This window comes from Arvicola amphibius, chromosome 1, assembly GCF_903992535.2.
Source record: "Arvicola amphibius chromosome 1, mArvAmp1.2, whole genome shotgun sequence".
Classification (NCBI taxonomy): domain Eukaryota; kingdom Metazoa; phylum Chordata; class Mammalia; order Rodentia; family Cricetidae; genus Arvicola; species Arvicola amphibius.
This window is the reverse complement of record NC_052047.1, coordinates 112454952-112480877: the sequence shown is the minus strand read 5'-3', so window position 1 is coordinate 112480877 and position 25926 is coordinate 112454952. Positions and strand designations below refer to the sequence as shown.

Sequence of the window (25926 nt, the reverse complement as noted above, 5' to 3'; positions counted from 1 at the left end):
AGGTCCCTCCCTGGTGGGAATGGATGCTCAACACAGAACTGGGCCAGAAACAGGGACAACCTAGCAGCGGTTACCCCTAAGGCACCCAGGGTACTGGCCTGGGTGTAATCCCCAGGCCCTCATCTGATCCCTGCCCCTGCATCTCAAAGGTGAGGGTCCCCATGCCCTTGTTTTAGTGACTTCAGTCCCAGCCTCTGCTGCTCCTAGGTCACTCACTACATCAGGAAGATACCCCACCCTTTCTCAACCCCCTTCCCTAAATTTGGCAGCATAAATGTGGCTGCCAGTTATGGAACATTCTAGATGCCATATCTGTCCTAAACACTCCACACACACTCACACAATCTCACCCAGGGAGGCAGCTTCGCTGGCATTCCATTATTTTTCAGACCGCAAAACTGAAATTTAGAGGAGTCCTTTGCTCCAGGTCCAAGAAATTGGCACAATCCAGACATGAACACAGGTATGTTTCACTTTACAGTCTGCTTCCTCTGCCCAGGGGCACATGGGTGCTGTGTCTTATCCCTCCCAACCCAGCCTGTGCTGACCATTTGATTGTACTGTCTTAAACACGTCAGGAGCCCCACCGGGAAAAAAAAAAAACATCATCAGTAGACAAATTCTCAATCAATAAAAAAGCCCCAACCAACTCATGGGTCAGGCCAGCACAAAGGATTCCACTAGCTTCCAAGACACCATACCTGGAAGACCCTCTTCCAAAGGTACACTTTCCCCCTGATGAGCCAGGTACTGGGCTGTGGTCCGTGGGAAACGGTGGTAGGCAAGCCGTGCATACTTCTCCCGGATCATCAGGGCCTTGGCCAGGCTCTTGGCTGCCTGTTCATAGTCTTCTACAGTGATCTGCAGCAAGAAGGCATGCAAGAACAGTCTGCCCACAAGCCAGAAAATCCACGGGTCCCAGATGTTAAAAGCAAAACATCTATGTTCTCAGGCTGCTGCTCTGCCAACCCCAAGCTGTCAGTCAATCTGGCAACCATTCAAAATCACATACTGAGCACTAAGTGTTTCTGTAGGTTTTGTTTTGTTTCTTAACTAGGAAACTGGGCCCAGAAAGAATCCATCACTGCCAGGAAGTTACAAAGTCAAACTTCAGACCCTGGTCTGACTGATCCCCAAAGCCCCAGGAGGCTCTCCTCACATATGGAGATGTGTGAGACCTCTGCCTTTCCAGACTCCATTACCCTAGTCACTCAGTGAAGACAAATGTCACCGAAGTCTGAATTTGCTTGATGAGCTGCAGATGGACAGGCATGACAGGAGGGCAGGGACACCGAAAGTGGGGGGCAGGAAGCTGGAGCAGCAAAGTGAGGGAAGCTGGGCCTGGACTGACTCTCTCTGCTTCACAGTTAAGAGGCTGGGCCTGGACCATTCTCCTCTGCTTCACAGTTAAGGAGCCTGAGCCTGGACCATCCTCCTCTGCTTCTCAGCATCACTGGTTTGGCCGAAATGTCAATCTACAGACGTCTGTGCGCCTGTCATCCAAGACCCTGATATTTGCATTTCTCCCAGTTGCTTCGGATGCCCTTCAGGGCAGATAATAAAGTGTCATGAGTACAATGCCCTCTGGTCTCTCTTGCCCTGCTCTGTCATCAGAGGGAAGCGGTCAGCATATGTCTTCCTCATTCATTTCACCAAGCCTGACTCCTTGCTTTTTAAAGTGGAAGCAGCTCCCTTTCTGCCTCAGATACCCTCACAAGGGTATATTCATTCTCCTCTGCACCTTCCAGGGGGCTGGGCTCAGAGCAGCCAAGGGGCAGGACAGCAGATACATTCTGACAAAGCAAAGTCTCCACCCGCAGAAGAGCCAAAGGATGCCCCTAACAAGGGGTTCAGGAGGTAGCCAAGGAGATGAGAGAAGGGGCAGGGTTCCTGGGGAGGAACAGCCACTAGCCAAGCTGGTGGGCCCACCCAGTGGCTAGCCCCAGACCTTCTGGGTACCAGAATCAGCACGGTCATTGAGCCTCTCATAGGCTCCTAGCTCTCTAGATATGCATAGGGAAGGGAGGAAAAGGGAGGCAACCGTGCACGCTCCTATGCTCATTCAACATGCATCCAATCCACGTCTATCCTCTCGTCCATTACTCCACCCACATGTGTGAGGTAGACAAGCCCTGGCCAGGAGTTGGTAGAGCAGCAGTCTGGCCAGAAAAAGACTGCATTAGTTCCCATCTAAATTCCCATTCCAAGAAGTCAATACACGTGGGGTACAACCGCACGGTGGAAGGCTATGCACTCATAAAGAAGAACAAAGACGCTCTTTCATAAATTAATAAATCAATACAGTATCATCTCTAATGAATAGAAAAAAACATACTCATTTTTCTCATCGAGAGCCTATCTTGCTGGTTGAGGGATTCCTAGCCTGTATTTAAAGATACTGACCTAAGCACGTAAGAGCTAATTTTACACAGCTAGCGCCATCCCATAGTCTCCCCAGACACTGGGAATGTGGACGGTTGCACCCTTCTCACAGGGCAGATTTCTGGGCTGGGGAACACACAGAACTAACTGGGCACAGCCACCCCATGGCAGCCTGAAGCCCTTGGTTTTGCACACAAGGGTGGGACAGCTCCAGAGACCTGTCTACATCCCAGTCTCCACTAAGGCCTTCCTTCTCTTCAGGTTCCTGGGCCCCTTTCCACAACTTCCCAGACACACACACTGGGCCAGGTTTCCAGGGCGGGGATGGCCTTACCCCCGCACAGTAATCTCCGCTGATAGTGACCCGCTGGTACTCAGGCATAGCATAGGGTGCTGGCCCAGGCTTGGAAGCAGCCCCAGGGACCAGAGGGGTTGCAGGAGACATGGTCGGACTGACAGTTGGAGGACCCTTCCAGTCTTGTTGTGTTGGCATCTGCAGGGACAGGGACTGCGACCGGATCATCTTGAAACTCTTCTTTCTAAGAGCCAAGGACACAGGACAGGGGAGACATCAGCTGCGAACAGGGAGAGCCTCAGGAGGCAGGAAACTCCCCTGTTTTCAGCCGCAGGTGCTAGGTACCACTAAGAAGCTTCTGGTGGGCTAGGGAGATGCTCACTGATAAGTCACTTGCTGTACATGAGGACCTGGGTTTGGAGCCCCAGCATCCCCATAAGAGCTGGGCATCACCGTGGGCATCAGTGACCCAGCACAGGTAGACGGGGGTGGGGGAGCTCTCCGGTCAGTTGACCTAAGTTCAATGAAGATACTGTCTCAAAAAATAAGGTGGCGCTCAATAAAGGACAATATCAACCTCTGGCCTCCACACCTGCACCTGCACACACACAAGTTTCTGGTTGCTTGTGACTTCCTCTACTCAGCCCTCCAGATACTGCATCTATGGTCACGTATCACTCACTGATGTGGATGGAGTTGCTGGGACTCATGACACATGACCTTGGGTCAGTGCAACAGGGAACAGACAGACAGACACAGACCGCACTGCTGGGGCTCCAGGACCACAGTGCACGGACATGAAGGTGACACCAGGTCAGAGAGGCATTTCCCAAGGTGCAGACAGCACACTCTCTTCAAATAAGCCAAGCTCTAAGCCCTGACAAACGAAGTCTCCAGGAAGATTGCGGACAGGTTTGCAAAGATACACCATTGTATTTTAGCTACAAATCTGGGCACAGGAACCAGAAGGGGTGGGAGGAATCAATATGTTCGCCTCCTTGGTTAGGGCCCCAAGACAGAGGGGCCCTATGCTAAATCACACACCAAGGCAGCTGCTTTCTCCAGCCGTTAGCCAGCTGTTTGCCATCCTGGCAGCAGCTGGAGCTGGTACAGCTCTTCATGCTGTCAGAGAGGAACTGACCAGTGTGAGGCCTGAGCCTTGGACCTTCAGTTCTGGCACTGAAAGACAAAACCTTAAGGCTGGTTTATAATGCTGCAAGTTCATGGTTACTTGTGAGTCTGATTTGTGATGACTTGACTTCCTTTGTTAACAAAATCAGAAATGTTTCGGTTGGCATCACTCCAAGTCCTGGAATCCTCAGGGAGGAAATGACTCAGCATTGGGATAATGCCTGCTGCACAGCTGGAACCGTAAGCAAGTCCCCGATTAAACACCTGCTTCTCTAAGCCGTCTTGGTCATGGTGTCACCTCACAGCAATAGAACAGTAACTAAGACATCCCAGTGACGGTGGCTGTGGAAGATCAGGCCATCCCAAGTGGGACCATGCTCACCCAGCAGTAGCCAGCTTCCTGCTGGCACCACCCGGGTCTCCTCTCTGCCCAACCTTCCAGAACCCAGTTCACCCCACCTACTTGCCGTGGACCTCTCTGACTCTCACTTGTCTACACTAAGGACCTGTGTTCCCACCTCCCTGAGATAAGGCTGTTTAAAGCTAAGAGATGGAACTGACCCCTTCTCAGGAAGTGCCTCTCCAGGGCTCCCATGGCTGACAAACCAGGCTGCTTCAGGAACCTCAACCAGAACCCCAGGGAACCCCAGGTTTCCTCTGGCCTGCTGTGCTTCACCTGGAACTGAGGCAACATGCTACACCAAGAGAGACAGATGCCAGTGTGGGCCAGTCAGCCACTCCTGGGTGTTAGATGTACCCTGAGCATAGAGGTTCCCTGCTCAGCTCATCCCATGAGACTACAGTTTCTGTGTCACACACACGCCTGTCAATCACTGTTTCAACTCTACACCAACATTATTTCCTTATGCCTCAGTCTAGCCTGGGGTCTGGCCCAACCAAGGAGAAGCAATGGGTAACTTCTCAGGTGAGCAACAGGTAAGAAAGATTTAAAACAAAAAGCAGTCTGGAAAACTAAGCCAAGAACCTACCAGGCTTCTCCTATAAACTCCCCAATAGGAATAAATACATCTGTTCATTGAGGAAGCCAGTGCCCACCAGCTGGTACCCAGAGAACTCTCACTATGGCTCCAGCCAGATTGTCACACACGGGTGGGGATATGACTCAGTTGGTAGAGTATTTGCCTAGAATTCATCAAAGTCCTGAGTTTAATCCCCAGTGCTACATAAATCAGGCATGGCGTCACACACCTATAATCAAAGCAATCCAGGGGTAAGGATAGAAGGATCAGAGTTAAAGGACATTGTATGATAGTCAGCAAGTTCAAGGACAGCCTGAACTACATGAGACAGACTGTCATACAAAAATGTCCACAGGCTGAGAATTCACACTTACAAGTCTAGGACCATCTACTCAGGACTACCATCCTGGAGAGGGGCAGAGTGGGGGATGGAATCACCATTGGCTAATCACTGAGCTGGCATCTGTGGGTAGAAATGCTATTGTCTACCGCTATGTAATACATCACCACAGACTTGACAACTTGAATCAATGCCCATTTGTGACTCCCCAGTCCTGTTCGTGAGAAGGTCAACTAGGATTGGCAAGGGCTCCGAGCTCAAGCCATCCAAAGGCCAAAACAGACATCGGCTGCATTGGGCTTTCTGGAAAGAATTCTCTTCTAAGATCAGGCAGGTTGTTGGCAGAATTCAATTCTACATGACCGTGAAGACTGAGATACCCAGTTCCCTGGGGACTTGGCCAGAGGTCACCTTGGCCCCTGCAGACCTCACTCTGATCCTGGAGAAGAGCTCTGTCTTCAGTCAGGAAACTCCTGAGCAGTCTGTGTTCCCAGTCTCTCTGACTTCCCCCTCTGTGCTTAGCCTGGACAAGCGTTGTTTTGACAGCCTTTGTAATTAAATCCAGTTCACCGACAACCTCCCCACCTTCACGTCACGCGATGCCTTTTCTGCAGGCAATCACAGGAGTGACAGCTAATGCCCAGAGTCTGGAGATCAGAGCGAGACATCTCGGCTGAGAGAGACATTGAAAAAATTCTCCCTATGGGGTGTGGAGAGATGGCCCAAGGATAAAGTGACTGCCACATAATCGTGAAGAGTTCAGGTCCCAGCACCCTCACACAATCTGGGAGTTGGTGCCTGTCCCAGCCCTGGGAGGCAGAAACAGGTGAATCCTGAGGGTTTGCAAGCCAGTGAGTCTAGGGCCAGTAAGAGCCAGTTTCTTAAAAAAAAAAAAAAAAAAAAAAAAAACAAACAAACAAAAAAACAAAAAACAAAAAAAAAAAAAAAACGGCAGAGAGCCACAAAGGAAAACACCTGACAAAGGCCTCTGGCCTCTACACACACCCACACATACACACAAGAATAATTAATTGTTTGATTAGTTCTGCCTACAATAGACCGTAGACTCGTCTACTAGTATCTACACATGTGTGCATGTGGGTGTGCACATATGCCATACACGCCCTCTTTCCCTCACAAGGCTGTATGAGCCCTACATGTGCCACAATAACAACAAGTCACACAGACGCACCAAGAGCTTCAACAGATTTAGAGAACCATAGGGTCTCTTGCGGGAAGACTTGAAAGACTAGGCACCCAGCCTTTCGTTTCTGAAAGATCAGCATTCAACAAGCATTTACCAAACACCTGTTCCTGGCTAGGCTGATGCAAGACACAGAAACACCCACAGAGTCAAACAAAGTGTGACCTGTTGTCACTGATAAAAGGCACTTCATCGCCAGGCACTTAACTGTCTGTCCACAGCCCACCTGTTATGCCTTGTGTTAGCCTCTAGGGTGCCAGGGTTAGCCAGCTCACTCTGCTGCTGGCCTGCTCCTGCCTTCCTCCAGCCACATGGCAGAAATTCCTTGCTTGCCAAGGAGCTGGCAGGGTGAGCCACTGTGCAGGCACCAATTCCATACGAAGTCTGAGGCCTGGGATTTATCTTCATGGGCCACAGGGAGCTTCTTGCTGGCCAGGCTCTTACAATAGGGTAAGCTGGTACGTTGTCCCCCAGTACCAGTCTAGTGTCCCCATCTGGGCTACAGCCCTTGGCTCTCCCTGCCATTCATCATGTCCCCACTCCTCCTCTGCCCATTCCTATAACAAAGCCTTCCTATAACATCTGATTCACATACTACACCCAAGTCCAGAAGTCTGTCTGCGTGGAGGGTCTTCTCAGAGCCGTCCAAAGCCTCTGCTCCTGTGCATCCATCCAAAACCAGCTAGCCAAGTAGAAGAATCAAAGCAAAGCACTCACCAAGCTCTCAGAAATGCAGTGAAACTCATGACCCCACCTTCTAAACCTCTGAGGTCCTGGGTAATGACAGGTACATCAAACAGAACCCCAGATTCTATGGGTTTGCTAGGATCACAGAGATGGCCCGGGAAAGTTGGACGAATGTTCATCATGCAATGTGGTCATGTCATTGGGTATTTTGGGATCCCAGAGGAGACACCTAATCCAGACTGGGCATCGGAACAATGAGCAACAGGGACAGAGGAAGAGAAGGGGGGCTTCTCAGAATGGCAGCCTTTTTTGGTTCATCCCTGCAGCATACCCGTTCATTCCAGTGGTCCCTGCACCTCCATATGGGAAGCAATCCTCTAAATCCTGGAGGCAGCGGCCAGCAAAGAATGACTAATAGCACGCTCTGCATGCCATTGAGTGGGGCAGGTTTCTGCACTTCCACAGACTCAGCTGCATTGGAGGCTTGTCGTGGTCACTGAACTGTTCCACATGGAAATGAGACCCTGGTGTAAGGAGGGGAGCAACTGAAGAGCTGGCACATGCTGTGTGCCTGATGCCAGAGATCCCAGCCTATGTGGGGAGGACATGGAAACAGCTGGCCATGGGGCATGCGGTGTGCTAACTGCCCTAAGGGACATCTACAGTGTATAGGAGCAGCGGTGGTGGCCGCTTGTTCTGCGGACACGGCCAGGTGACTAGCAGCCTGACAAGGAGGCTGAGTGTGCAACTTTTCCACACTCAGAAGCCTATGATGTGCAGAGACTCAAAACCCCTCCTTCCTTATTTGTCTTAGGTCACCAGAAGGCTATTTTTTGTCCTCCATTCCCAGCCTGACCAAGGACAGACCCCATTTGTCTCAATACTACTCCCCAGCCTCAACACTTTTCCCCAGCCCTACCCAACTGTCTTTCTTCCTGAAAGACCCCAGTGGTCAGAGTGAAACAGCCCTTACTGCAGCTTATTTATGTATTTACTTTGTAAGTATGTATATACATGCTCGTGTGTATGTATATGTGTGAGGTAGGTATGCACATGCGTGTGTGTGTGTGTGTGTGTGTGTGTGTGTGTGTGTGTGCGCGCGCGCACACGCATGTGCAGGCCAGAAGTCAACATCAGTTGCCCTCCTTAATGGATATTTACCTTAGCTTTTGAGACAGAGTATCCCTCACTGAACATGGAGAACCAGCTAGACTGGCTGGCCAGCAAAGCCAGGGATCCTCCTGCCTCTTCCCCTGCAGATCTGTGACTGGAGGTGCACACAGTCATGTCCACCTTCTTCATATAGGTGCTGAGGGTCAAACTCAGGACCTCTGGCTTGAACAGCAGGCACTTAAAAAGGATGCCATCTCCCCAGCTGCTTTTTGCTGCCTTTTATAGTAAATATTACAATTTCTGTTCTTCATTGTAAAAGCAGATGAATTGGATATTTCAAATAAAGCGTTGTCAATAACTGTGATCTAAAAATTATGGACTCCGGTTTAGTAAGCTTTATCAGACAAAATAATTTAATGGCACTTCAGCTGTACTATGCTCAATTTATAACAAAATCCCATTTATCGATTTTACTCAAAACATTCTCTGGGAGGCAGCTGTTCTAAAGAACCAAATGCTTCCCCTAAGCCTGCCCCCTTTATATCATGACTCCTCAAAAATAATCGTACAAGGCATTCTTCAACAAAATCCCTAAATCCTGAGCTGTTGGTCAGGGCAGGCAGGACATCACTTGAAATTCTCCCTGGCTGACTCAGGTCATTCTCGTGTTATTCAGTCACGATCTTAGCGACATTGTGTCCCTAGACTTCGAGGGGTCCTGTCCTTGTATCCATTTTCATAATCATCGTCTCCTCTCTCCTCGCTGAGTACCAAACAAAAGAGTAACAAATGCAGGGAGAAGCTCCCAGCACCATGCTTGCTTATCATGCCTATTAGTTCATTTCATTTGTTTAACTCTCCTGAGGCAGGTCCTTTGATCATATTCTTGTTACAAACCAAGAGACAGGCTCAGGCCACTAAAATCCACATTCCTAATTTTCTTATTCAAATCTTCCATGGTACTGAAAAGCAAGATAGACATGCTTATTAGAACACGTCCTAAAATAAGGAGAGAGGAGGTGGGAGGATCTAAGAGGTCACAGGCCAAGGGCATCGGATTTCTTCTGGGAATGATCTCAAAGTTCAAAGCCTGGACATGGTGGTTCATATCTGTAATCCCTGAACTCAAAAGGCTGAGACAGAAGGACCATAGACCAAGTCCAGTATGGGTCTCATAGCAGGACACCCCTCTCTTTCATTTATTCATATATATATATATATGTGTGTGTGTATGAATATATATATATATACACACTATTGTTTGTGCATACATGCACGCACACATAATTAAAGCTAGGCTTTGCTGTGTGCACCTAATTCCAGCAGGGGATGCTGGGGCAGGCTGAGGAAGAAGGATTGTCATGAGTTTGAAGTCAGCCTGGGCTGCATAACCAAACCAACCAAGGATTCAGAGCAAAGCCCTGTCTCAAATAAACAAAGCTAATTCATTAAATTAAGTGTAAATAATGATAATAATATATTCTCAAACTGATCACAATACTGGTGACATAAGAGTAAATACACTCAAACCCAGTGAATTACACACATGGTAAGTGGACAGACTGACTGGCACATGCGTGATCTCAGGACAGCTGTAAAAGAGAAGGAGGGAAAGGCAGAAAGAGAAGAGGAGCGATGGACGGAGGCGCTCTCCCTGCACACAGGTTGCTCAGAACCTTTTCCATGTTGTCCTCAAACTTGGCTGAGTTCCAGCACATGCATTAGTAGGATGTGAACTCTGCTAGTGTTGGGGTCAGGTGAGGTTAAGAAGAAAATTCTGCTCAGCACTTTAGCCGGTGCTGGGTCAAAAACGTCTAGAATCTGACCGAGTGGTTTTTTTGTTTTTACACATTTAAACACAGTAAAACTGTGGGAAAGGTCTTCTGGTGACAGTTATCACAACGAAGCTTCAGGATGGCTACACTGGAAGTCCCTTGCAAAGGACGTCCCTGTAGCAAAGCGCTTGTGACCTTTAGTGTAAGAGTAAGTTCTACTAGGGCAAAAGACAAGATCTCCGGAGTAAATTGGGAGTGTGGGGGTCAGGGAGAAGGGGAGAGGGAAAGGAAGGAAGCGGAGTGGAGAAAAATGTATAGCTCAATAAAAACATTAAAAAAGAAGAAAATCCAAAAAAAAAAGAAAAAAAAAGAAAAAAAAGAAAAGACTGAGTTCTACTGACTGAGAAACAGTGCTCTGGCATCCGGGCCTAGGCAGGAAGGGCTTAAAGATGGGTTCTACTAATTGAGAATGCAGAGTACCTGGGGCCTCTTTCAAAAGGATGAGTTGGTTCTATTTACTAAGAACCAAAGTTCAAGACTAGGGTCTAAACAATGCTCAGGATTTGGGGGATTCAGGAAGGCTGGCTCCGTAGAATAGCAAAAGATCACCAGATTGTTAGACAACATTCACTCCAGCCTTCTGGGTGAACAGGCACTTGTCATTTTCTTTCCTTGAAGAAAAAAGCCTGCTTGTTTAACAATTCTGTTTTTTTTCTAAGTCTTTCTGTAAGCTGTGCCTTCTACATGCTAGGAAACAGAGGTGAGCCTCAAAGGGAACAAAGACCCTCTGGCAACTCCAGAGCCCTCCAGGCTGGGTTTGCCTCCTAAATTGACTTTCAAAGGCAACCCACCCTTCCTCCTTTAGACCCTCACCCACCCACCCACCTGCCTAGCAGAAGCCTAGCTATGGTCAGAGGCAGCCAGCCCTCGAGGAGTGGTCTTGCTGGTTACAGATCTGGGCCTGATTTATATAATTAGAACTTCTCTGAGCAGCCTTGAGTTGGTCCCGAGCTCCACCAGGACTGTGTCTAGACCCGGCCCTGTTCCAAGAGCTGGCAGTCCTCCATGGCAGGCTACCAAGTGACGGGCGCTCATCTTTTCTGCTCATGGCTAGGCTTCCGCCTTGCGCCTCTGTATTAGATTTAAGAGTCGTAGGTGTCTTGTTTTGTCCAAATAAGAGAAGAAAGATGGCTCCATAAGAAGCCTTCTGTGAGTACCACTGGCATTCAGAGCAGACGGACGGGGGAGGGGTGTGTCCCAAACTAGAAGATGCATTTTGCTTCATAGTTGAAAATACAGACTCATCGGCTGGGGACCTGGAGACCTGCTGCTGCTGGTTGGCCTGTGTCCCAAGGCTCCTTGCCACCTCTTATCTCAGAATACCGGGAGGGATCACTGATGGACAGACAAGAAGCTGGGGAGCTATCTTCCCTGGAGATGGTAGTTTCTGAATGGCTACATAAAGACACCTCCAGTAAGCAATGAAGAGACAAACCTCATGTGAATGACCTCAGCCCCAGGGGTCCCTGGGACATCTGACAAACAGTCAAGGGCCCAGGTGGCTTTCAGAAATGAAGCTATGTCTGGCTGTCCTCTTCATGCCGTTCAGAAGCAGTGGTTACATCCCGGGGAGCAGCATCAGGTATCACTCAGAGAGCAGGGCAGTGTCCTGGTTAAATTGTCCTGTCACTTACTGTGTCCCTTGTGCAAGTCTAGTCAACCCCCGGGAGCTCCATTTGCCTAGTCAGCCACGTTGGGACACCAGAAGCTTCCACTGCAGGCTTAACATGAGGAAGAAGGAAGGCATGCAAAACCGGGAGGCCTAGGACTTGGCTTGCCATTAGCATCCGGCAGCAATGAGTGCTATTGCTGTCTATCTCAGTAGCAGGAAGTCAGGTGGCAATATTTACATAGTGAACTATGACCTAGGCATGCAAGCATATGCTAATTCCATCATTTTTCAAATTGTCCCATAAGACTGGCCATTATCATCGTCCCTTTTTAGATGGGGAAGAACCTGAGTCCCAGAGAAGTTTCCTCTTTCGTCCTGAGTCACAGAGCATGCTAGCGAGTGGCAGAACCCGGCTGCCCTGTGCGTGGTGGCAATGGGGAGGCAGGACACCTTTTCTTTGCTGACACTCTCTGGTCTCCAACCTGGGTAAGGCCTGGGCTGGACCCCGGGGAAGTGAGAGGCAGATGCAGTGCGCAAGTTAGGGAATCAGATGGCTACAAATCAGGAAACTTCCACCTAGCAGCAAAGGACAGGATACATTTCTGGAGAGTTTGCTGTGAGCTCTCTGGAGACCACAAAATGCCATTTGGATCAAGAGTAACAAAGCTTCCATTTTGCTCTGAGCCTGGGCTCTGATGGGAAAGTGCGGGCTCCCTCTGAAGATGTCTGTGGAAACTTGCCTCAGACACTTATTATGCTTGGTAATACCAAATGCCGGGGACTCCTGCTTTCATTATGAAGGCCCAGAATGCCCTATTCACAGCACACAGAAGGCTCTGCCGAGCATTCAGCCCCGGAGGCCAGCCCTTGTGATGCCCGGGCAGTGTAGACAAGGGACGCCAGAGTCTGACTCCTTTTACTTTACAGGGATGAACATGGCAGGAGGTCTGGGGCCAAGGGCACTCAGTGGTAATGATGGCTCCTTCCTTCAAGGACTCAAGCACATCTGAGGAAAATAGAGACTGATCTTACAGGTGGTCAAACTCTGCTCCTGCTTCTTTATACAAATATCAACCTCATTCTTCCATGGAAATGCCAGAATCCTATCCTGCCAAGAAAAATGAAGTAGGGCTTGTTTTCAAAGAGGAAGACTTCTGTTCTAGGGATATGGCTCGGTCTTAGATGGTGGGAGGCTTGCATAAAACCTTGGGTTCCCTCCCCACTGCCATATAAACCAGGCATGGTGGCTCACGCCTGTAACATCAGAACTTAAGGGGTGGAAGCAGGAGAATCAAGAGCTCACAGCTAACCTGGGCTGCATGGACCATGCTTCAAAAAAAACAAAGTGAAAGGAAGGCCTTGTGAGCATCTGTTCCCGAGGGGTGCTCAATGAGGGTTCTAAGTCTAAGGCACCCGGCACTGCGGGGTGCAGGGCAGAGAGGTACCCGCTAACAGCCCCGCTACAGACTCCAGAAAGTCTTATTCCTTTATAATTCTCCTTGCCCAGGAAAGTAAGAAAATGAGAACTTCCCCATTGCTCTTCCCTGAGACCTTACTGTTTCTTAGGAGCACAAGGCTAGCCTATGGGGCCCTGCTCACTTCCAGCCACAGGGCAGAGGACTGCTCCCTATGACTGAACGGGCTTCCTGAAGGTGTGAGAGCCCATGGCTCTGGGTGGCCCGTCTACCTGTCAGGCTGCCATGAGCCAAACCACAGCTAGACTTGAAGTAGCAACTAAAACCAGCCTCAACCACCCCATCTTTAAATAGCGCACTTTCATTCTCAGTGGTCCCCCGACACATATACACACTTCCTGACCCGCCTACCTCATAGCCCTAATGCCACACTTAGACCCGTTTGTCTTCCATCTAGTCTGTGCCATTCCTCTCTTTCCCAGGGTGTCATCTGCCTTCTGAACTGGATTTGGCCAATGGCAGAGACTGTAAGAACACAGAGGCTCCAGGAAGGGTAAAGCTAGGGACGGAATCCTGGCCTGCATCTTGGCCCTGAAGGCAGCGCTCAGCTACTGCCTAGTCCAGCTCTCCCAGGGATCCCAGTTCCAGATGCAGCTGCATCCCATCTTTGGACTGTTGGTCTCACCTAGAGGTGGTGACTGCCCTCTACTGCGTGTCCTAGAGGGCAAAGCTCTCCTCTGTTTGTATTCTCCATCTCCATGAGCCATACAGCCAGCTCTTTACACTATAATCCTATTTCCAGTATTTGGGTGGCTCTGTCTTCTGGTTAGACTCAGACTAGTCCCATCCTTATCATAACTTGTCACTTCTTTATTAATTTGCACAGTTACTTAATTCTTGTCCCCACCCAGTGTAAGCTCACGGGGCAGAAACTTTATCTACAGTACACATTGTGACACCTTCAGTCCCGACGCATGCTTGGCAGAGAGAGCATGCTGAGAAAAAACTGGAAACGAGTAAAACTGGTGTTTTGCCTAGCTCCGCAAATCCCCTCAGAGGGAAGGCTGCGTGAAAAGTGCGCGCTTCCACCTATAATCTGCTACCATAACAGCCGCAGGGGAGCCTGGGAGACGGTTCAGTTGGTAAAGTGCCCACAGCACAATCATGAAGTCCTGAGCTCTGGGCTCCAGAACCCACATAAACAGTTGGGCCTGGTATTAAACATGTATACTCCCAGCACACAGGAGGCAGAGATAGGCAGGTTCTTGGAGTTCACTGGTCAGCCAGTCTAGCTTAATCAGAGAGCTCCAGGTCTCAGTGAGAGACTCCCCCAAAAAAACAAGGTGGATGTTGGAGAGAGGTTCCAGCAGTTAAAATCTTACACTGCTCATTCAGAGGGCTTGTCTCAAGCAGGAACTCTACTTCCAGATCCAAGGGAGCCAACACCCTCTTCTGGCCTCTTCAAGCACCTGTGTACGTACTCCAGCACACACACACACACACACACACACGAATAGATGTAGGGGTTGAAGAGATAGCTGACAGTTAAAAGTGCATACTGTTCTTCCAGAGGACCAAAAGCCACACTAGGTAGCTCATGACTGCCTACGGTTCCAGGGGATCAGACAGGCGCCTCAGGCTGCCACACTCACTCAAACAGGCACATGCCCACATGTAGACACACATGCCTACACATAATTTAAAATTAAAGTAAATAAATCTTTCAATATAAAACAAGGTAGATAGTTTCTGAGGAGCGACACCTGAGGTAGACCTCTGGCCTCCACATGTAGGTCACACACATGCTGCATACCCCACACGCATGTTCTTGCATGCACATGAATATGCATGAATACAACATGCACTAACAGCAGAACGGTGGCTTTGGTCTTTTCACATAGGCAGAGGACATCAAGGCATCCTTCAGTAAATACCTAGTGAGTTAAGTGGCTTTGATTAAGAAAGCATCGGAAGACCCAGGGATGTATCTTCTTCCTCAGATGCCCCAACTCAGGTCACACGCTCCACACACATGAAAGCTGGGTCGTGGGAACAAACCTTTTCGCTGTCTCCACGGACTTTTGCTCCGCAAGCTCCTTCTGCAGCTCTCTCTCCTTGGCTTCCTTCTGCCCGATGGGACAGTCCTCGGGGACAGTGAACAGGGACATGACATCTTTGCTGTCCTCTTCTCGGAGCACCTTAGCGAACACCTTCTCCGCCAACAGCCGGACTTGCTCGTCCAAATCGGACATGTTCAACTTGGGGAACTGGCGAGGCATCTCGGCTGGCAAAGAAAGAACAAATGTGAGCCTTCCTGGCTTTGAGGATGTCCTGAGTCCCCAGAGTGAAGTCCAGGCCACTGACCCCAGGCCTGGTCTTTGAGTCAGCTGTGGACATGGAGAGGGATTCCCAGAGCAAGCTCAGCAGACCAGATTTCAAAACTAGCTGCATTAGTAAGTGGGTGTGAAGTGCAGAGGACAGCTCACATTTCATAAGCAGCAAATGTCAAAAATCAAAGGACAGACTAATCATCTAGGCTTCTCGGGTTCTCAAAAGTGTGGGAATGGGCAGCCCCACCCTCCTAACTTCACTTACAAAATAGAGAGGATCAGGAGAGGGTAAGGAACAACCCTTCTCTAGACTGCTGGGGGCCCGCCAGCCCTGCACACCACCTTCCAGTTCACACCTGCTCCCCAAGAGGGAAGGCCCAAGCTCAGACCCAGCAGAGAGCTTTAGCACAGCCTGGGGATACCCAGCAGCGCTGTCATTCAAGAAGTGAGACCTTGAGCTGAAAAGAAGGACTCAAGAGACCACAGTCCCAAGTCCCCCCCCCCCCTTCCCCAACCTTCCAGAACTATCTAACAGGGCACTGAACATACATCAAAGGCTTTAAGCAGTGACATCATTCACTCAGCTGATAATTCACTTCCTTATTTGTTTTGTTGTTGTTTTGTTTTGTTTTTTTTTTGTTTTCAAGACAGGTTTTCTCTGTGTAACAGCTCCGACTGTCCTGGATCTCACTTTGTACAACAGGCTGGCCTCGAACTCACAGAGATTCACCTGCTTCTGCTTCCCAAGTGCTGGGATAAAAGGCGTGTGCCACGGCCATCTATAATTCACTTCCTAAAAGAAGAAGCTTTCCCCATCCGCCTCTCTTTACTGCTGCTGCTTCCTTCCTTCCCTCCCTCCCTCCCTCTCTCTCTCTTCACTCCCTTCCTTCTTCCTCACTGTCCTGAGCATATTCACTGGGTAAATTAACCTTATCAACAGTCCAGATCCTTCCCCAGGAGTTTTGTAAAATGCAGGGGAGGAGGGGAGCTTGGGGGGAGGTCACCAGGGGAGCTGGGGGGGGGGGTCCCTACCCACCTACTACCAGTGTCTTTAAGGCTGTTTGAAGAGAGGGTGGTTTTGTTGGCTAGGTTAGATGAGGGTGGGATGGGGCTTGCTGTGCTCAGTCAAGGATGGGAAGCAATTAGAGGACAGGGCTCATTAGGCCATTTTGGGTCATTTGCTCTGAGGCCTCCAATTTTTCTCATCTGCGAGATTAAGGGACGATGTAAATGGTCTCTAGAGCCCTCTTACTGTAAGTGACATAATTCTAGGTAGTAGAGAGGCTCAGTACGATGGTCTTCTCTGTAGCATGTATGGCTAATTCATGACAAACAGGAAGGAAGAAAACAGGTTGGTACTGGGCAGACCGAGCCATGTCTGTGGTCTTGATTTTGAAACCAAATCCCTCCCTCCTCCACAACCCAGGGATGTGTCTTTCTGGGGCCTCTCAGTCTAAGGAAGACAGAGGGGAAGGACCACCCAGCATCCAACCATGAGGGTCCAGGGAGTAGCCAGGGACAGCACATCAGCCGAGAACAAGCAGAAGCCTGTGCCCTGTGAGGAGAAAGAGGAACAGAACTGGCTGTGTGTGTAGTTGGGGGTTGTCAGAGCAGAGGCTCAAGACGAAGGTGACAGGGAGAATGCAGGCTTGGAAGGCAAGCAAGGACAAAGTGAGATCCTTGTCCCCCAACTCCTAGGCCATCAGTCAACTGCAGTATCCTAAACCTCATGTCACATCTCTGAAGCAGACACAGAGAGATCCAGACAAAGGGCAGCAGACGCAATCCTGCCGGAGCAAGTGAGCCCTCCTGAAATCAGCAAGGAAATAACCTGAACTAAGGAACAGGATCCACAGTTTAAAGATCCTGTGAATAGTAAATAAAGAATTAAGATACAAAAACTGTGCTGTGTTTTGATTACAATGATATAAAAATGCATTCCCTTAGCTGACTGGTGGTGGCACAACACGCTTTTAATCCCAGCACTCTAGAGGCAGACACAGGTGGATCTTTGTGAGTTCGAGGTCAGCCTGGTCTACAGAGCAAGTTACAGAATAGTCAGAGCTGTTACACAGAGAAACCTTGTCTTGAAAAACAAAAAAGAAAAAAAAATGCATCCCCTTATGATCAGGGCCATGGGAGAGTTACACACTGAAAATGACCAGATGCCATAGGAGTGCTGCACACTCAAAATAACCGGACCACAGGGGATAGATGTTTTGGTTTGGGTTGCTTTGTTTTTGTTTAAGATAGAATCTTGTGATTATAGCCAGAGTAACCTGATATTCACTCTAGTCCAAGCTGGCCTTAAATTTGCAGCAATCCTCCTTCCTCAGCTTCCTGAGTTCTGGGATTATAATGTATAAACAGCTATACCCAGCTGGGATATCTTATTTTAAGAATTAATGCCACTATAACTTCATTTTTTATTCTCATTCTTTTTGAGCTCACTATGTAGCCTTGGCTGGTCTGGAGCTTGTAGTATAAACCAGGCCAATCTTGAACTCACAGAGATCTCCCTGCCTCTGCCTCCCGAGTGCTGGTTTAAAAGTGTGTACCACTACACATGGCTACTTTCACTTTTTAAAATACTACGATAATAGAAAGAAAATGGATGGTCTTAAGACTCCATAAGAGGAAAGTAAGTCACACTTCTTCCTCCAAGATTTGACTGATGGGTCCTCTCCTGCCTGACCCACACAGAAAAATACTGGCTCAGAGAAGTTTGTACCACAGAGACCTCTCTGCCTAGCTCCTATCCTGTGTACAACCACCCCTTCCACAGATGCACATAACCTGAGCCAGACACACCACTCTGGACCCCCCCCCCCCAGGAAGGAGCATTTGGAATAGATAGCCCTTATGCCCGAGGCTTCTTCTGCCACCATCTTCATCTCTGAAGCTCTGTTGACTTATTGAAGTCAATCAAACATACTCTTCGTCACGCATCTTCCTTATCCTTGATCCTCCCCTTTTCCTTAGCTTGAACCTGCCTCCCTCATACTGGGCCCCAAGAGAAGATACATGCTCCTGGTTAGGCGGAGCCTGAGAGCATTGATGGAGGAAAACCCGCCTTCCCCAGGTCCACCGGGCACACAAGACTCCAGGATGGAAGAAAAGTGCTTCCCCGTAGGACCTTTCCTTTTTCTCTCTTAAATTCTTACTAGTGTAAATTCATTGTGTAAAACAACAGGTTTCGTTATGTGATTTTTCATACATGTATGTGATGTATTTTGCTCATTTCCGCACATTACCTCTTCCCTCCCTGCCCCTCCCACCCAGAGTCTTTTCTTTTAAATTTGCATGAATCAACTAAAGAATTCTGATGAGCGTCCCACACACTGATGAGGACTTTGGTCCAGGCTTTCTCGCAGTCCCAGGCTTGCGAATGGATCTCAGTGGGCCTCAACCCCTGCACCACATCTGCTGCCTTCTGGCCATCCTAGACAGATCCTCACCATCCCTCCCCTCTCCAACCACTAACACCTGCCAGGCCGGTCTTGCCAAGAAAAGCCCACTCTGCTAATGCCAAGTAGAGTTCATTCAGCTCCAGCTGCCCCATCATGCCTGGCTTTCAACCGTTTGCCAACTGAAGCCAGCAGGGTTGTAAGACTTAACTGTGAACTCGCCAGCATCAGTCAGCTAACGATACAGCTTATCTTGCTGCTTCACACAGCTCGTGAGCCTGAACAATTGCCCAGGAGTTAGAAAGTCTCAAACACCACCAGTTTCAAGAAACAGCAACTTTGCACAGCACCAAGACAACCCCCCAACAACCCCCGGAAATGTGGCCCAATGCCACCAAAACCCTTCCCTACACTAACAAACCTGTTCCCTCCTCCTGCCAGAACCTCGATGCAGAACCCGGGTTACAGACCTGAACCTGGTGTCTCCATAAATGAGTCTAAGGATGCCACACAGGCGACGAGCTGCCTGTGTTGCCTGGAGCTGAGTCAGGGCTGGAGCAGCTAGCTGAGTCCTCCCTGCTGTGGCTAGGGTGGGAGGTCTCTGTTTTGCATATCTGTGAGCAGGCAAAGTCTGGGCTGGAAATTCTCCTGCGAATACGAAATGCAAGTGGAAAATTTCCAAAAGCCCTAAAGGCCTCAGGTAACGCTGGTTATCCAAGGCAAAATGGATGTAGGATCCTGAACACCCCGTCCTGGCCCTGCTCCCAGCCTTCACCAGAAGAAATGAAAGCAGCCAGCACCGCTGCCCTCCTGGGCAGCCACACAAGATAAGCTGCCCTCCCTCCAATGCCCAGGCTCCAATAAAAGCTGAGCGGGGACTGGTGATGCCATCACCTTGGCTGCTTCCTGTATGAACCCCACTTTAGGCCTGATGGGACAATAGGGATCACCTCATCAAGGGAATTCATGTACAGTAGGGGCTGTTCTGCCTGCTCTCAGAAGTCCCGTCCTGTAAAACAATCCTCCTGAAGGCACACTACAAGTCGACAGACAACCCGGAGCTCAATGCCTCCTCCTACTTCCCTCCCCCTCAAAAAAGAGGAAAGGACTATGAACTGCTTCCTCCTTGGCCAGAAAAGAACAGAGCCCAGAATAAGGGGTGACCTCCACACAGAAGCAGGCGACAGAAGGGCAGGCAGCTGAGATAAAAAGCCTATTCTCCTCTTCCTAAAAGAAACCACACATCCAGGTGACTGGACAGCTAACAAGCGCTGCCAGACTCCCTTCAACCCTCTCTCTGTGTCTCAGTCTCTCTTTCCTATACACCCATATACACACACCACACTCACAGACAGGACAGAAGCACCCCAAACCTGGCCCGACCACGTTCACCCCTGTCCTCCTTTCCTTACCCCTACTCACAGTAGCGTCCCAAAGCGCAGGCTGGATTCTATAACTGTCTTTTCACAAGTGACCCACAGAGGACAACAGAGACATAAACAGGTATACACAAGCCCTGTGTATAGCTTTTCCCCAGCCCTTTAGGAAAGTGAAGATGCCTTCCAGCGACCTCACCAAACTGTGTGGGTCTAGGAAAGTCCCCTGAGTGAGGCGGCTATTTCTATCGTGCTGCTTAAATCCCGAAGCGACGAGCCCAGGCGACGAGTCCAGAAGCACGGGTCAGTTGTTTTCCAGCTGGCTAGCTGTGGCCCTGTCTTGGACCTGAGTCACCTGCCCATGTCCAGCCGAGAGGTTGAGCCTTGTTGTGCCCACACTGCAACTCCTGGAAGCCCAGAGCAGAATTACAGGGCTGACACATGACCTCCTGCTGTGCTTTAGCAACCCAGAGATCGCAATCCACCTGTGCACACAACTGTTTCATAAACAGTACAGTCAGCAGGCCACACACAACCTGGAAGCGAAGCCGTGTTTATTCATTAAATAATTCAGTGTGCTTATAGTATGTGGGAAGGGGAAGTCAAGCCCTTAAAATGATTCTATCAAGGGGCTGAAGAGATGGCTCAGGGGTTAAGAGTGCCTTCTTGCTCTTGCAGAGGACTTGAGTTCAATTTCAGCATGTACATCAAGTAACCACTTGTAACTCTAGCTCTGACACATTCTCTGCCCTTTGGACACACACACACACACACACACACACACACACACACGGCTCTGTCAAAAGACAAATGGGAAAATGATTCTCACTGCGGGCGTTTTGGGAAGGCAATGGCATGTAAGGAAAGTGATCAGAACATCCTGGACCATGACTCTTAAGTCCAACACACTCAGGTAATTTTATTCTGTGCCTTTAGTGGGATTCTAGATAGCCTTGGTCTAAACAAAGTGCAGTCTATAAAATCCAAAAGGGAAGAAGATCTAAAACTACCCCTTTCTTCACAGGGATTTCCATACAGCTTCCGTTTGGTTTGGCTTGGTCTTGTTATTGTTGCTATTTTCTAGACAGGGTCTTGCTATGTAGTCCCGGTTGTCCTAGATCTCACTACATAGACCAAACTGGCCTCGAACTTAGAGATCCACACCTGCTCTCCTACTAAATGCTGGGATTAAAGACATGTGCCACCAAAGCCCAGCACCACAGCTTCTACTGGTAGACACATCAGTGAGAAGTCCCGCAGTAAAGAGGCCACTGAACACACTTCACTGGCCACCCCGTCATGGGAAAGAACATCTATTAATATCCCGTGGCATCAGAGCTAGGAAATGCCTTCCACTTGGTCTTCGGTTTCCAGTTTAGAGAAAGCTGCCATCCCGAGACCAAGCTAACTGTGAAGCCAGCTCCACCAGGTCTAGGCAGAGCAGTAGGGCAGCTCTGCTCCGATTGCAAGGGCAGAATAATGGCCAAGGGCCTTCATGGCTAAATGAACAGGGACCACTCTGTCTCAGGAGGACCTGTGATGCTCAAGACCTCATGGTTTACCTTGAGACCAGCAAATTGCTGCTTCTGTGGCCGACATACCTCAGTGGACTGAGCCGTGCTCATCCCTTGCTTAAAGTCTCATTTCTGAGTGTGTGCATATGTATGTGTGTGCATTGTGTGTTTTACATGTGTGCATGTGTGTGTGCAGGTGCACTCACCTGAACATGTGAAAGCCAGAGGTTGATGTCAGTTTCCTCAATTGTTTCTTATATCCTTCTGAGACAAGGTCTCTTTACTGAGCTGGTCACTGTTCAGCTAGCCTGGCCAGAAGGCCTCAGGATCAGCCTGTCTTGTCCTCTTAGGGCTGGGGTTACAGATGGGCATTGATGCACCCAATTTTTATGAGGGTTCAGGGGATCTGAACTCAGGTCCTCATGCTTGAGCAGCAAGCACTTTACCCACCGAGCCATCTCCCCAGCTTCCTCACTTCCCTCCTGATCCCTCATGAAAGGATAACAGGATGAACTAAGATAACAAGACCCAAGCCTGCATCCCCTACTCCAGAGACCAGGGAGTGTTCACTTTTATAACTTAATTGTCCCTACATGGCAGCAAAGGCTGGGATCAAATTATGACTCATTATGAAACACATCATTCTACTCTCTAAAAGCAAGACACAGGCTTGCCAAGAGGGGCCAATTTCCTTCTCATTCCTGAGACATGTGTGACAAGAGTTGGGCACCTGCAAAATATCACCTCCACACACATCATCTGTCTCACTGTGATTATACCCCAGTGCCAAGGCACTCGGCACACACGCACACACGCACGCGCGCGCGCACACACATACACACACACACATGCAAATGCACACATACACACACACAAACACACACACGCACACGTGCACCCTGAAAAGAGGTTTACATAAGACAATGAATGAATGAATGGTCTGAGCTGAGGTAGAATCCCCCTCTGGGGATCTCAAGAGTCAGTTGTGTGCATGGTTAAGATTACAGACTCCAGTCAGACGACCCAGCACTGAATCCTGTTCCACATCTTGTTTACATGGCCTTGGGCGGATGATGAAACTTTCCGTGGCTTTTTTATTCCCTATAATAGAAGAGTAATAAAAATAGCAATGCCATGAGATGCCATGATTAATTAGTCAGCACATGGGAAGTGTTTAGACTCATCCTTAGCTCAGCATGTGTCTTTCGTAGGTATTACCTGTCAGCACCATTATCTTCTTCATCATCGTGATAGCAGATACAAGGGAGCCCAGAAGGAAAATGAATGCAAAGTTTCACACAGACACTGACTCCTTTTATTTGATTATTTGATGTTTATCAGGTACTCTCCCAGTTCCTACCTGAGTACGGGAAAACGGAAGCCATGCTTAAATGTGAAACCAGATCTGAGGGGGGGAGAAGTCGTCCCCTCTATTATTGCTACTTCCTGGACTCGAGTCATCAGCCTGCACCCTCATCAGTTCCTCATACGGGGGATTAAAAGGCAGAGCCATTGTCTCTTGCCCTACAACGGCAGTCAGCACATGGAGGAAACAGGCTAATCTACGGCAGCAGAGCCATGCCGCCGAATGTTTCAGGAGAGAAAAGTATATTCTTCCCTAATTCTAAGCCTGCATTGCACTTGTCCAAGATACTGTCAAGATCTGTGATTGACTTAGAGGCCATCTGGAGTGACCACAAGAGTAAGAGCAAGAAAAGCAAACATTTTATCTCGAAAGTGTCTTGACGTAGCTGAAAGCCTGCTAACCCGATTCCAGGACTTCAGGTCTGAGATGGGGTGGGGGGGGCTAAGAGTATCCCACCAACCCACCTAGAGAGAACGGCGACCTCTCAGCTTCTTCAGAGCAAGTCAAGTCCCTCCAAGTCGCTCCCAGAGGTGGAGCTAATGATGGAGCAGGGGCTCCTTCTGACTGGCTCAGAGGCCCCATGGCAACATCCATGACTCCTTGAATCCAGGCAGGCATGTCTTCTTAGTCTAATCCACAGCCGCTCAGGACCATGCTGGACCCAACGCTGCCAGCCTTTACTCGGTAACTTGGCTTATTTATCACTAAGAAGCTTCCAGCTACATACAGTTCGGGGACAATCTAGTTAGGAGTTGTCTCCAATCCAGGGCCTATCAATCTTACATGACAGGGCTCTGCCAACCTAGACCAGCCATTAGCAAATCTGCTCGCAAAGCAGACGCAGGAAGTTCAAGGGCGGAACCAACCAACTAGAGAACAAAGCTGTACTCCACCCTTAAGCGGTGATAGAGGAGGTAAGAAGGGGGGGCCTCAAACGACTCATCACCCTACCATCCCGTCCACACCTCTGCCTCCCGCTAAAAGTCCACCCCAGCCGAACACATCCCACGGGTCTCGGGCACCTAGAAACTTGTCCAGGAACTCAATAGCCAGCAAGTCCCAGAATCTTTAATATCCCTAAATCTTGCGAATTTGTTCTATGCCAGGAAGCCGCTTCAGGCTCACCGGAGGCCTGTGGAGCCCAGGCCACTGCTGGGTAGGGAAAGGCAGCACGGGACGGGGGACAAGCTCTGGGGGTGGGCACTGCGGAGGTTCAGGTCTTTTCGATCTCAGGGGACTCCCGCAGGACGCCGGCCCAAGGTCGGCGCAGCATCGTGCGCACTCACCCGGTTCGGAGGACAGGGCCATGGGGGTTGGCTGCCGGGCTGGAGCGCAGGTGCCGCGCCAGGCAGGGCGCACAGGGCAGCGGCTGCAGTGCACTGACGCCTGTGCAGACGAGCGCGTGGAGCTGGACCCGACCAGGCCGCGCTTGCAACCCGTGCCTGTCCGGCAGGAGCCCGCAGCTCCCGGGGACCGAGCTTAGTGCTGCGCAGCAGGGCCCGGGTGTTCGGGCTGGCGGGGCACGAGCGGCCTGCGCTGCGGGATCGCGCACTACCTGGAGGACCCTCAGCTACCGGCGGCGCTGGGCCGCGCTACCAGCAGGAAACCTGAGCACCCGGGCGCGGTGGCCGCCCTGTCCTCGGCCGGAAGCGAGCCCGGCTCCACCCGGGCTCCGCGGGGCCGCGACACAGTCCGGGGTCAGATGCCAGCCAGGATACCCGCTCTGTGCCTCACTACCACCAGCCCAACTGCAACGCCGCGCCCCCGGGTGTTGCAGACCTCCTCCCCTTCCCACTAGGACTTTCCCCAAAACAAGATTCTGGAGGCTCAATTCCCCGCCAGGACACTTACTCTAGGTAGCTAAACCGATCTTCAAGCATTGGTTTTTCTCCAGGTGTCGGCCGGGTCCCTTGAATCACCTTCCCGCCCCTCCCAACACACAGGCGTGCGCGTGTACACACACACACACACACACACACACACACACACACACACTCCCCTGTTCTCCAGCCTTCTGCGGTCTGGTTTCTATGCCCGCCCCTCAAAGTCCGGAATGACCTCCGAGTCGCCAAGGCCAGCGGGAGCTTTCTGTACACCCTTGCTCACCTCTTCCCAGCACTAGAGTCCTCTGACCACGCCTTCCTTCCTGGAACAGAACTCCCAAAGTTAGAACCCGGTGCCTGCCGCCCTCGTACAGACACGCTGTGTGAGGCACACTTTCCATAGGCTTGGGCAACCGGTTTCTCAGCTTCCATGGCCTGGTTTTCCATTATGCTGCTCCTGCTCCAGAGAATCTTAGGATGCCAGCTCCCTGGATCACTCCCTCAGCTCTCTCAGAGAATCCGGGCCCATTCCCATGGTTTTAACAGCCTCCTGCCTGCTGGGAGCTGTTAGACCCAGAATCCTCCAGAGCAGCAAGTGCTAACACAGCAGAGAGCATCTCAACCAGAGGGTCCCAGGCCCAACTCCTAATGGCCCGCCTGTGTTTCTAGTCTTGACATCACCAAGCACCCAGTCTTTAAGCCACGATGGGGACCCATCCTTGACTTGTGCGTCTTTTAGGCCATTACCCCTGCTTGCCTGCACTCATTTCACAGCTGTCTCGCTTAGGCACCAAACTTTATTCATAACCTGATGCTTACGATCTACTTAGTTTTACATGATACACAGGTGACTGCTAATATACATTACAAAGCACACTAACAAGTGTCAAAAGATGTGGTAAAGATGAACCAATAATAAAATAAAATAAGACAGGTCTCCCTCTGTCGTCCTGGCTGGCATGGGATTTGCTGTGGAAGGCCGGCCTCTGCCTCCAGAGTGCTGGGATTAAAGGCGCGTGCCACCACACCCAGCAAATCACTTTCTTTCTAATGAATGGTTTGCTGCAGCTTTTTCTTTTCACGTTAAAGTTGGCCGCAGTCCACTTGGTGAGAGCA

The 25926-nt window shown here is 49.9% G+C and overlaps 1 protein-coding gene across 1 annotated transcript in view; it reads right to left on the bottom strand.

The window, feature by feature from the left end:
- Ampd3 (adenosine monophosphate deaminase 3) overlaps nucleotides 1-24388 on the bottom strand; it is a 46430-nt gene extending 22042 nt beyond the window's left edge. Inside the window, exons 1-4 of the mRNA XM_038335749.1 lie at nucleotides 24274-24388; nucleotides 15053-15278; nucleotides 2717-2921; nucleotides 702-861 (exon numbers count right to left, since the gene is read on the bottom strand). Coding sequence (XP_038191677.1) covers nucleotides 702-861; nucleotides 2717-2921; nucleotides 15053-15278; nucleotides 24274-24295 — 613 coding nt within the window. The 5' untranslated portion in view covers nucleotides 24296-24388. The remainder of the gene's footprint in view (nucleotides 1-701; nucleotides 862-2716; nucleotides 2922-15052; nucleotides 15279-24273) is intronic.
- Between the last annotated feature and the right edge of the window lie 1538 nt (nucleotides 24389-25926).